The sequence below is a fragment of the Odontesthes bonariensis genome, chromosome 13 (genome assembly GCF_027942865.1).
Source record: "Odontesthes bonariensis isolate fOdoBon6 chromosome 13, fOdoBon6.hap1, whole genome shotgun sequence".
Classification (NCBI taxonomy): Eukaryota; Metazoa; Chordata; class Actinopteri; order Atheriniformes; family Atherinopsidae; genus Odontesthes; species Odontesthes bonariensis.
In genome coordinates, this window is record NC_134518.1 from 19,956,673 (window position 1) to 19,968,936 (window position 12,264).

The 12,264-nt window shown below is 41.0% G+C and overlaps 1 protein-coding gene across 1 annotated transcript in view; it reads right to left on the bottom strand.

Moving 5' to 3' along the window:
• Positions 1 to 2,746: 2,746 nt before the first annotated feature.
• trpc7b (transient receptor potential cation channel, subfamily C, member 7b) overlaps positions 2,747 to 12,264 on the bottom strand; it is a 51,721-nt gene continuing 42,203 nt past the window's right edge. Inside the window, exons 8-12 of the mRNA XM_075480655.1 lie at positions 8,045 to 8,240; positions 7,605 to 7,826; positions 5,215 to 5,295; positions 4,407 to 4,482; positions 2,747 to 2,913 (exon numbers count right to left, since the gene is read on the bottom strand). Coding sequence (XP_075336770.1) covers positions 2,774 to 2,913; positions 4,407 to 4,482; positions 5,215 to 5,295; positions 7,605 to 7,826; positions 8,045 to 8,240 — 715 coding nt within the window. The 3' untranslated portion in view covers positions 2,747 to 2,773. The remainder of the gene's footprint in view (positions 2,914 to 4,406; positions 4,483 to 5,214; positions 5,296 to 7,604; positions 7,827 to 8,044; positions 8,241 to 12,264) is intronic.

A 12,264-nucleotide genomic window follows, 5' to 3' on the forward strand; every position in this document is an offset into this window, starting at 1 on the left:
GAGGCAGAGAATGTCAAGAAACTGCGATTTCACACATACACACACAATGCTCTAAGCTCACATAGTCCATGGCAACAGCTTTAATAGCTACAAAGGAAATGTTAATTCTTCCAGTCTGCTGCAGATGTTTTGTGCTACATGGACAGCTGTGTGGCTTCCTCAGCCCTTTAGTACACAGGATATAACTGTAAAGTACATCATGGCTCCAGGTCCATTTTAAGTTCCTAAACCCCTCTCACAATCAATAACAAGCAGCAATGTTATAAGGCAGCTTCTTTTAAATTTTGCTAGCTGGTCTTTGATGGCAATTTTACAAGCTTCTAACGGGGGACCTGCTGTAGCTGACTGTACTGAATGTCAGGCTGTCAGACATGAGCGAATACCCACTTATTTGGGTGGCAAGCTTGCAGTTGAGATGGCAGATTTGCTGTTGTAGAGTAAGACAGCTGGTTTGTTGAAAGTCAATAAACTGCATTATATTAGGTCATTACAATACCATTTACGGAGTAAAATACTTCCAAACACTATTTCTCAGGATAGCTTTGCTTGCTAGTTTCCAGCAATTTCATCGCAATCTAGCTAACAACATTGGCTTATTTTAATGAGAGGTTACTAGGGCATCCATTAGGTTAAGCTGATACTTAAAGCTTCCTCTGCTGGATCACAAGGCATACTACTTCTGACTGTACAAAAGGTTATGTTTAATATTTTAATTTGTAATCATATAGCCTAGTTATAGTCTTAAAAATACGTCTCTCTTAACCAAAGTTTATTGAGGTTAAATTATATTTGAGTTTAGCTCAGTCATTGTGAGATTTAGTTTCTTTTAAACGATGGTGCAGTCAGTGAAAGTGAAAGTGCCAACAATTAGCTACAATGGCTAATATCGTCTGAACTCTAGAGAACCCTGAATCCATGGTCGTGAAAGAGAGAGCCATGGTTTGAGCTCAAAATTTGTCATTTGCACAAGATAGGACAGCAGTTATCTGTATAATAGCTAATGTAAGGTTAGAGTGTCCATGTCATACTGACTTTATGATAAATATCAGCCTTAAACATACTCTAGTTGTGTGGATGGGAGCTGAAAATGTCCCTTTTCTACTCTGACAGGCTTGTCCCTCGCCAGGTCCTTATCAAAATGAACGTAATCAACTTGAGTTTGCTGTCGCAAACGCTGTCCCTTTGCTTTTGTGTCAATACATACTTTTTACTGCAATATATATTTATATATATGTATGTAAGTATAAACCCCCCATTTTCCTTTGAGTACTACTTGCTTTCAAATCCAAAGGTTAATGTGGCTGATACCATAAGCCAGCATCATCTGCAGCACCCTATTTGTATCTACATCTGTATCTTGGCTGGTGTCGAAAGCTTGTCCGAATCTTCCAGACAACCAAAAAATCTAATTTCTTATTGGCAGAGGAACCATTTATCTATGCACCTACATATCAGTCATATTCCTAGTCAAATCTTTGTACAGCAGTATGCTAACAAAGTCTCCAAAGAAAGGAAAAAAAAAACAAGTCCGTAAAGTGACCCAACACAGCTTCTGCACAGGAATACCACTTTTTTGACAAATCCCTTTAAACTTTAAGATTTTCCCACACAAGTAAGATTTTCCTATCTCACAAAGGCCCTTGGCTTCACCTCAGCTCTAAACTCCTAGATTTTACAGCTGTAAACACAACTTCTTGGGCACATATCCTTTTATCAGTTATCATTTCAGAAGACAGGTGCAGTGAAGAGAACATCCACACTGATGTGGATCAAGTCAGCTCAGTGTTCAAAAAAGCACAGCACTTAAAATTCAATGAGTGTTGGTATATTGTGGGTTTCTAAGTGACTTGAGAGGATAATGTTTATTTATTTATTTTTTTTCAGTTTCTTTAATGCCCCTCACATTTCCTGTTTCATTGGACAACCTATCATATGCTGTGCATTGCTGATGGAAGTACATTAATTAGATAGCCTGGTTAAAGGGGTTTGCATTCCACTTTTTTTTTCTCGACAAAAAGGAAGACACAGAAGCCAAGCCAGCTGTTCCTATGAGAACAATGGTGGCAGTTTCTAAGATATCTTGATTATTTGTCGCACTCCCCCTCCAGATTCTCTCTGTGTCATCCCCTTGCTGGGTTTCCCTCTTCCCTCTCAACTTGAAGATACACTGATTTCTCCTGGCAGTGGAACTGGGGGGTTCAGTGTTGCACTGCATCACTCTTGTGCCCTGTGGTGCCTCTTTGTATCTCCTCATACTTCTTTTCTCTTCTTCCTCTGCCTTCCTCTTGGCGTATGAGCCTCTTTCTTCTTCTTCTTCTTCTTCTTCTTCTTCTTCTTCCTCACTCCCTGAAGACATTGCCTTTAATTTGAATTTAGCTGACAACAGAAAGTCTCTCCAGCTTTGTTTACTTCAACTTTGAATATTTAACTCCATGCTCACATTTGGTAGCAGTCTTCTTTTACATGGTCTGTACATACAAAGCATTTGTGTTTCATCCTTAGCCAGCAGGAGGCAGTGGCTTGAGGTGTAGAAACTGGGCAGAGTGAAAATGACTCTGCCCAGTTTCTACACCTCATGCCTCTGCTACTGTACTCTCCATTCATCTGTCCATTCTCATAAACATCCTGCTTCCCCAGTGTCTCTTCCCTCCCTCTTCTTCAAACGAGGTCATAAAAATACCTGGCCTGATCCTGCTTTCTGCTCCCACCCCCTCCTCTTGTCACCCTCTTTCACATCTTCCTCTCCCTCTTCCCTTTCCCCCCACAAGGCCCGTCAGTGCCTCATGGTGTTCTTGCCAAACTTGTCGCCAAGCTGCTGGATGAGCAGAGCCAGCTCTTCAGCAGCCTGGGACTTCTCCTCCAGGAGCTCATAGCGGAGGCTGGAAATATCTTGCTTGATCTCCTTCAGCTCGCCTACAACACAGACACAGAAATAAAAAGAGGAACAGAGTGAATGAACAGCAATCTGGATGTGTGAGCATGAGCAAATAAAGATGTGAGAGCAGGTCAGAGCGTACAATGTATATCTTCATCACCCTTAGAAGTTTATCATATTTATTAAGACTGAATTAATCTGTTTTTTCCTCATCAATCTGCACATAGTTCTTCACACAGAGAGAACAATGAGTTTTTTGTTTTGCTTTTTAAAATAGAAGAAATGCTACACATGCATTATATCCTTCACTCAGAACTTCAATAAAGTACAGCTGGCAGCCGCAGGTCTTCTTGGGAGGGATCCTACGAGCTTGAAGCACCATTCCTTTGGAAGCTTCTCCCACGCTTACTGTCTGAAACTTTAACTTCAGCCAGGTTGGATTGGGAGCATCCGTGAAGAGCAATTTTCCATTTTCACTAGAGAGACAAGTCCTCCATATGAAAAGGTCACACAGGTCGTTTGTTCGTTCTCTTCAACACGACTCAAAATGGCGCCCTGTAAAGTACCACCACAACAAGGGGCAGGAGGGATATATGATGTATTTGAGCATTGCCACATCAGAGCAGATGTCATTTTCAACTCTTTTGTTTAACGGACCACAAAGTCTTCAGAAGGACGAGGGAGGGGGTTGGATGGAGAACTTAAATAAACCGACAACACTTTACTAAAACACTTTTCATCAATTCCTGTTCAGATTTAGAAAGTAACATTACGTGGGTACACTTAGAAAATGATTGGGATAAGGGCTGAATACATTATTTTAACAATGCAATTGTAACTACACCCAACCAGTAAAATGGCATCAACAATGGATGACCATACATCACATGGGAATATTTTGGGGAGGAGGACCTCACAGCAAGAGGGTTCCAGGTTTGAATCCCAGCTGGGGCCTTTCTGTGTGGAGTTGGCATGTTCTCCCTGTGTATGCGTGGGCTCTCTCCAGGGACTCCAGCTTCGTTCCCACCGTCCAGAAACATGCATGTTAGGTTAATCGGTGATTCGAAATTGTCCCTGAGTGAGTGTGGATGGTTGTGTGTCTCGTTCGCCTCTGTGTGGCCCTGTGATGGACTGCCCACCTCTCCAGGGTGTGCTCGGGTTGACACACTGTTTTTGTATGTTGTTAAAAAAAAAATGACACGGTACAGTACATGTTGTTCATCTGTGGTTGTACTTAGCTCATCTTAAGTCCTGGTACCTTTTCATGATGCCCTGATACGTGAAAACCTTAGAACTAAAAGAGGGTGTTCTGTTTGACATGACTGGAAAACACAATTGATTTGTTTACACCAACCACCTGTTAGTCATTGTGTAGAATTTGGTTTTGAATGTTGACTTGAATGATGGCTTCATTTTAACACACATTAACACACACATTACTTCCCACCTGTTTATTGTGCATACATACCATAAAATTGTAAGTATGTAAAGTGGCATTTAGAATGTGGATTTTTGGAAAAGGAGATCTTACCCTCATTGACTTCGTCACTCTCTTTGTCCACTTGAGCTTTCAGCACATAACGTTTAGTCAGGCGCTTCATGATATTCTACAAGGAGAGGAAAGACAAAGCTTGAGTCCAAAGGACATGACAAGGTGACGTGACAATGGATGCAGTGTTTATTCAGAAACCAAACTCTCTCAACACGGCAATGCTACAGCTACTGCCAAGGCTCCAGCCGTCAGCCTCTGCAGGTAAACTCTCGCCACACAAACAGTGCACTTACACATCTCTAATCAAGTGACATGTCAATGCTGTGTGCGCTTAGGTGTGAGTGTGAGTTTGATGTTTATAAAGGCCCCGAGAAGGAGAGGTTTGAGGAAAAAAAAAAAGAGTTCAGTGAACCTGTGAGGGAAGGTAGATTTCCCTCAGGAAAAGGGAAAGAGCATTGCCTTCTCCTCCTCAGTGATACACTTTGAGCTCATGTACTGAGTTCCTTGCCCTCAATCTCCCTCAAAGACCTCATTAGAGGAAATCTCAGCCTTACTCTATTGCTTTTCTTCTCTTTTTGCCACCTTCTTTCAGCCTATGCCCCTTCCATTGAAGCTAGTTAAATTCCTCCCTCCTGGCTCCCTCACATTTCCTTACCGCTGCACACCTCTCCTTTCCTTCCTCCCTGTCATCATCGTCCTTCCAACTTGCCTCTCTTCCCCTGTGCTTCTATATTTCTCAGCTTCTTTGTCTCCCTTTATATTGCTCCTCTTAATTACATAAAATTTCCGATTCCTTTCTGTCTTATCCTCGGTTTGCTTTCTGCTTTCAATTCTGTTGCAGTCTTACCTGATATCTGGTCGGGTGCTTTCGGGATTTTCTCTGGATGAACTCTTCACCTGGTCGTGCATAAGTCCTGAAGCGTTCATCCTGCAACAGCAAGACACAGACAGCTGAGTGAAATAAAAGCATTTGAGTGTTAAAGAAGGTCAAAGTGTCAAAGGAGGCAACACACTGTTGAAAACAAAACAACAATGAAAGACAGGGCTTGATGTTTGTGACTCGCTCTTTGATGGCTTCAAAAAGAATCGCCAGCATCATTTAGCTTGAGGGAATCTTTGTTAGCTGATTTCTAGTCGCGCTTTCTAGCATGTGTGTCATTTCAACATGGCAGTGTGACAAAGAGTTTTAACTCTAGTGTGGACATACACAACCAGCTGCTACTTGCTACAGTGTAAGCACTGAAGCTGCATAGTCCTGGAAAGATGTCAATATGCTTCATCCAAGGACTCAGGTCAGCTGGTCCAGTCCAGAGTCCAGACTAAACACGGAGAAGCAGCATTTAACTTTCATGCTGCAAACAAGTGGAACAAACTGCCAGTGGAGATTAAACTTTCACCAAATGTCGACATTTTTAAATCCAGGTTAAAAACATTTATTTTCTCATGTGTCTATGCATGAATGAATCTGCACGATATCTTTTAACTTATCTGGACTGTTGCTTGTTTTTAAATTCATTTGAATAATATTATTTGTTTCTCTTTCTATTCCTTTTTGTATTTGTAATGCTTCTTACACTCCCTGCTGCAATGCTTTTATCTTATGTGAAGCACTTTGAATTGTTTTGTACATGACATGTGCGATACAGATAAATTTGACTTTGACTTTGACTTTATGCCGTAGGAGTCAGTAGATGTAAAAATTTGTGGCAAAAAGGGAATGAAAAACAACATCCGACACCTAAATAAAAACTGACAAAGTCTTTAAAACATTAAAACAATTAAAGCTGCGACTTCCAAAATCAACATCTCTTTGTTGTGCATTGATTTTTCTTTCAAAGTACATGCTGTTTTTAGAGTTCATTGTATTGTATTGTATCTATGCCTTTCATGTCCACAATTGTTGGAGGCCATACAATTGTTGGTTATTCAGACATTCCACATAAAGCCACAATGTCTGCAATGATTTTTTTTCCAAGAGATCAGATTGCAATCCTCGAAGCCTAATCTGTATTCTTGAATAAACATGTTCACTGTCAGTTTTTGTTAGCCTGAAATATTGTTTAATAAATCTAAAAAGGCTTTGCTCTTTGGCAACAAATTCACTGTCCAAACTGATGTGAACAAACAGTGTGAAAGCAGAGGGACAGGAACATTAACAATTCTCTGCATGAAGAAACACGTCCATACCAATAAAAGTGCACTGCAAGCATATGAACGTGTTACTTACTGACTTTATTATGAATCCAATATATGAACCCTCACCACAGGCTTAGTCATTTTTTTTGTTAACTATATGTGCACATGCCAGTCATTAAAACAGACTTTCTTATCTTCATCACCAAATACAGCCTTAAAAACAGACACAGTTAGCCTCACTTTTCTTAAATGCACGCAACAGAGGAATTGAATCTCTGGCTCAGAAAGATGACGCTCTTATCTCTAAATCTCACTTGACATTCTCAACGTTGTACTGTGGTCTAATGTGAGCTTATGCATCGATCTCCTGCCACACGTGCTTGCCTCTGCCTCACTTAAACTGTCAGAGCTGCAGAGAACTTTAGAGGCAGCAGGGTGGGACCCATTTTGTTCCTGTCTGAAACCTGAAAAATTTGAGCAGACGCAGACAGAAGCGATGGCTTGGCTATCAGCTCAGCTGATGGGAGCCATTTCTGCTGGAGGATCAGTCGGAGGTAATGCCCTGTGGACGAGACCATGGCAAAGAGTGATTCTGAATGAAATTTTCTCTGCTTTTTTCCTTCATGTAATGCTTCTTGTCATTACCGAGATCCGATAGAGCGGAGCAGCCTGTGAGATGGAGGAAGTGTAAAACTGAACAAAGCTTCAGCTGCGTCCTGAGCTTGCAGTGGGCTTATCTTACATTTCCCGAGTCTTAACTTACATTTCCCGAGTCTTAACTTACATTTCCCGAGTCTTAACCGTAAAGCCATCTGATCACATTCTAAATTCAACTCCGTCTGAAGATGGTTTTGGGTGCAACTATATCCTTTCACGCTGAACTGACATTAACAGTAATTGAAGTCACATAATAAACCAAAAAATTAGCCAAGAAAGAAAAGTATGAGAGATAATTTGTCAATGACTGCAGCAAAAATTTCCCTTAAAGAACTTTTTGTCTTAGAATGATTCTGGAGGAGAAACAACAGGTTGCTTGTTGCTTGACCTGCCCTCTGACAAGTAGAATAAAACAGATGCAGGGATGGGAGAGGAATCACTGACCTTGGCTTGTGAGTTGATCATGCCCATCTCCACCTCTTTGTTTTGGAGACGTCCGTTGGCCTTGCAGAGGCGTATCAGGCAGGACTTGCTGCGAAGGACCAGGTAGTAGAAGGATTTGGGGCTGGGAACCAGGTTGAAGGGGGCAGGCAGGGTGCGGCCCTCATCAAAGTAGGAGAGCCACAACTTGGCACGAGCAAACTTCCACTCCACGTCGGCATCTTCCTGCAAGAGACAAACAAAGCAGAGGCAGAGGTTGTCTCTGGTGGCTGGTGAAGACAAAAAAACATCCATAGGACAGATCAACATTTCAGCTCATTCCCACAGACAATGAAGACGTCAGGAAATAAACAACAGAAAAATCAACAGCAAATGATCAATCTTTAACAATCCTTTTTGACACCATTGACATCATACCCTTTCTCTATTGACTGACCACGTACCTCTATCTCCTGGTACGAGCTGTTGATCATGGCAATGAGCATGTTGAGAAGGACGACCACCATGGTGACATTGTAGACTCCATACAGCACGTAGCCAATGTTCTCTATGAACTTATGGTCGTATTTCAGCACCACCGAGATCACTTCAGACAGCCCGAAGATCGACCAGAAAAGAGTCTTGAAGCTCTCCTCCACTCTGTGAGAGAGGAGACCGAGAGGAATCAGGACACGACAGTGGCTACACACCTACCGTAAAACAGCGCTGTGTTAGCTGCTAACCATCACACACATGAGAAGATGTGATGTGCATTCTAATGTCGTAGGATTTATGAGGTGGCACTGATGAAATACTTGCTGAGCCATGTCCAATTCGAACCCCTCATCCCATTACTGTCTTTATCACACACATGCCGACACAGTCACCTACGACTGCACCCACACACGGTACCATGCTGCACACACACAAAACTGAAAAAGCAGACAGTGACTCGAATGCAGCGTTTAAGAGATCGCCTGGTTTATAGAACTCAGTTCATTAAGTCTTTGCCCTATGTCGACCTCTGTGCAGAGCAGAGACTACAGTTCATAGAAACGCATTAAAAGTTTATCCGACTTCAAATTCACATATATGTGATCTTTCGGGGGGGGCTTAATCTAAAAAGGTAGAACACATTTATACCCAAGGTTCATTGCATCCAATCCATCCACGGCACATTTCCAAAAATTCATAGTGTTCAAATGACTTTTTCCAGTTCAATGTCACTGTGACTTAAATTTCTCACCCCTGTGGCTGAAATATGGGCTGTTCTTAATCTTCACTTGCCTTTTCTTATGACATTTAGGAGTGATAAATCACGCACTGCTATTGCTGGAGTTAAAAAAAACCTAGCTTGCTTTTTTCTCTACAGTAAAGTGACCTAGAAAGTGTTTGTGTGTCAGAGGGTTGAGAAAGAAGAACCAGAGGCAAGATAAACAGCAAAAAACACAGCATGAGCTGTAAATATTGACATTCAGGAACATCCTTTTTTTAAATATTGTACTAGTGGCAAGCACAGGCTTCAGATGACAGTCACAGTGGGTGGGAGGAGTGGGCTTATTGAACTGCTGAAGGGGCTGGAGGTGAGAAGAAACCGCGGGGAGAGAAGAGCTGTAGGTTCTGGAGTTGTGAGCTTTTTTTTCCAAATAAACTTTATCCAGACACAGTTTCATTGGCATTCAGAAAGCTAGGTGATGGTACAAAGGGAGAAAAAAAGAAACATCCTCTCACATGCACAAAAAGACAGAGGCAGACAGAAACACACCCAGGGACGGATCTCCTCTCTTCTCTATTTCACACACATGAAAACAGAGACCCCTCTGGGTGCTTCAACTTTTTAACCTTGCAAGAAGAAAGAAAAATAAAACAAACATCTCTTTAATCCTCGCTTCAGATCTGCGAGTGTTGTCTGTGTGTGGTCTTTCTTTTGCACTAAGATCCAGGAAACACTTAAAAATACACACCTGGTAGGAAACGCTGTAATTTTGCATCGTGTTTTGCATTGACCAAACTGTTCATTGCTCATTAGAAACCCCTCACTTTAACAGGCTGGCCTCTGTCTTGATACGCAGTCACTTTGTGACCTAACTTTGTTCTGAGAACTAAATATAGTGTTAAGATCCTGAAAAAGATTCAGAAAGGGACATTATCCTATAAAACTATGTTTGCATTTTTTTTAATATACTCAGTTCTGTCACTGACTGGAGCCGTTGCTGTTGGAGACAAACTGTTTCTGTAATTATGGTTATTTCTGTGGAAGGTCCAGCGGCGATAGAGGCCATGCACCTATGTGTTTTGGTTGTCATGTGGTATTATATAGGTAATGGTTGTTGCAGAAATTACATGCAAAGGTTGTGCATGTGCAGTAAAGAGTGATTACAGTGGAGTAGTCACAGATACAAACACAAAACCACTTCAAAACCATCCAACTGCAAGGTTTCTAAAGAAAGACTCAACTAAATATATACCCTGATTTTCATGGCATGGTATGGCTCTGCTTATTTTGGGGTAGGGGGATTCCTTTGTAGATACTTCTGAGTAGTTTTCTATTATCACCACAGTTGAAATTTTGAGACAATACTGAAATGTGTTATTAAACCACAGCAGACCATTCAGCTAAGAGTCCATTAAGAAGAGTTGAGCTGCACCATGCAATGGAATTGAGGCATATATATGTCTGGGCTTGGTCTTTTGTATTGTTTGTTAAAATGAATATCATAAATGTTATTTAGAAGGAAAACCAAAATAGAGCAGAAAAAAACTAACAGAAAACAATTCTCGCTATGTCATAAACTGTAAGATTCTGAGGCTTGAGGGATATTTTGTTTGTTTTGAAGTGGGTGAAGTACGTCAGTGCTTAAAGTTACTCAGAGGGGAACCATAAGAAGAGCTCTGTTTTTGCCATCTGAAAGAATCAAATTTATTTTTTTAAAGCAGTACGAGCTGGAGCTGTAATGGGAAATTTAACACTGCATTGTCACTGCATCAGACAGATGTTTATTTTGTCAGTACATTTTCTCCACCACAGAATGTCCATTTAGCCACACGGTCCGCAGCCCTTTGCAACTTAGTCCTTATTGCCACACCGTGTGGAAACAGGGATCTTATTACATTGACCCAGTCTAGTTTAGTCTAACTGGCCTTAGCTTACTCTCAAACTCCTTTGAAAATGTATAGGTTTGGGCTGCTTTAGCTGGTCTGAGAAGCTTTAACTTAGCTCCCCTATCCTGAAACCTCTTCATGTCCAAACTGAGAGTGCTTTGACTGCTGTCTCCTTCAGATGGGACACTGTCTACTCAGAAGTACTTCACTCAACCCGACTTCAAAAGAAACACAATATCACTTAAAATTCTTATTTACTTACAAGGTCCTCCACAAACATACATTTTTCTGCCAAAATATAGGAGCTTTGATCATTTTACTTAGGAGACTTCCGTTTCTTTCTTTGTTTTAATCATTCGCTTGAAGTCACTGGAACTCTTGAAGGTGACATTACTTTCTTTGCGTCTGATTTAAGCTAAATTTGAATCAGATGATGAAAGCTACTGAAATATCAATACAATATAACTCAACTGTCCAAATGAGGCAGAGATAAACACATCTACAAGCATTTATGGTAGTTCTTAAGCAGATTTCCTCTGTGTCTTGGCCTGACAGCCTATTGCTGTGACACTAGCAACAACAGAAGAGAAAGGCTGTTTCCAATTGTATCAAATCCCCACTCACTATTTATATCACAAAAATCCAGAAGCCTATCGTACAAGAAGTCCAGGAAGGTGATTTTGTAAGGCTCCCCTTGAAGACCAGTTTCATGAAGATTTCTCTCTTTTAGTCCTTTCTCATCACTTATCTGGAGCTTCTTGTACAAGATCAAGAAAAGAAAAGCCTTTCAAGTGGCTTTGAGTACTGAAACAAAATTAAAAAAAAGAGGGCAATTTGGTCTTGATTATGTTATATTCCATTTCAATCAAATTATTCCTCAAATTAGTCTCCAGGCTCTCCTTCCCACCCTGTCAAATGCTGGCCTGATTTAGATTTTCCTGTTCTCAAATTGTAAATGTGGATAATGATGAAGAATTTTGTAGCCAACATTAAAGTGCCATTAAACCAGACATTTACAGGAACCTACACACAAATACACACAGTTAAAATAACACAGCCACCAAATGGCATGACTATTCATAGTCACTGTTCATCTGTTTGCTTAGGCAGATTGTTACTTTGATATAAAGCAACTTCCAAAAATGTGACATTTACGTGTCGGCGGAGTGAGAGCTGGATATGAACCCCCTCCGTACAGACAATCATGGTAGAATATAGACTTGAGCAGTTTTTCTCTTATTCAAGCTGTTCACAGAACTTATACAAGTACCAGTGATGTAATACATATTTAAAATGCAGACTTTCATCTTTAATTTGAAGGTAATCACATCTAGATTGGAGGTCACCGCTCCTTAACTGCAGTACTTTGCCACAAAGAATTTGCAGAGAATGACAGCTGGAGATCTGAAAACCCATGAACACAGACAAAGAAAAGTTTTCATCCTGTGTGATGCCTTGTCAGGCCTGCAGCTGTCCTCAATTTGTGTTTTGTTTTTGGGTCTTTCTGCCTTGGGTTTGTTCTGCAGCAAGGAAAGTAAAACTCTTGTGAGTTGGGATAAGTTGACTGAGTCTGCCATTGCAG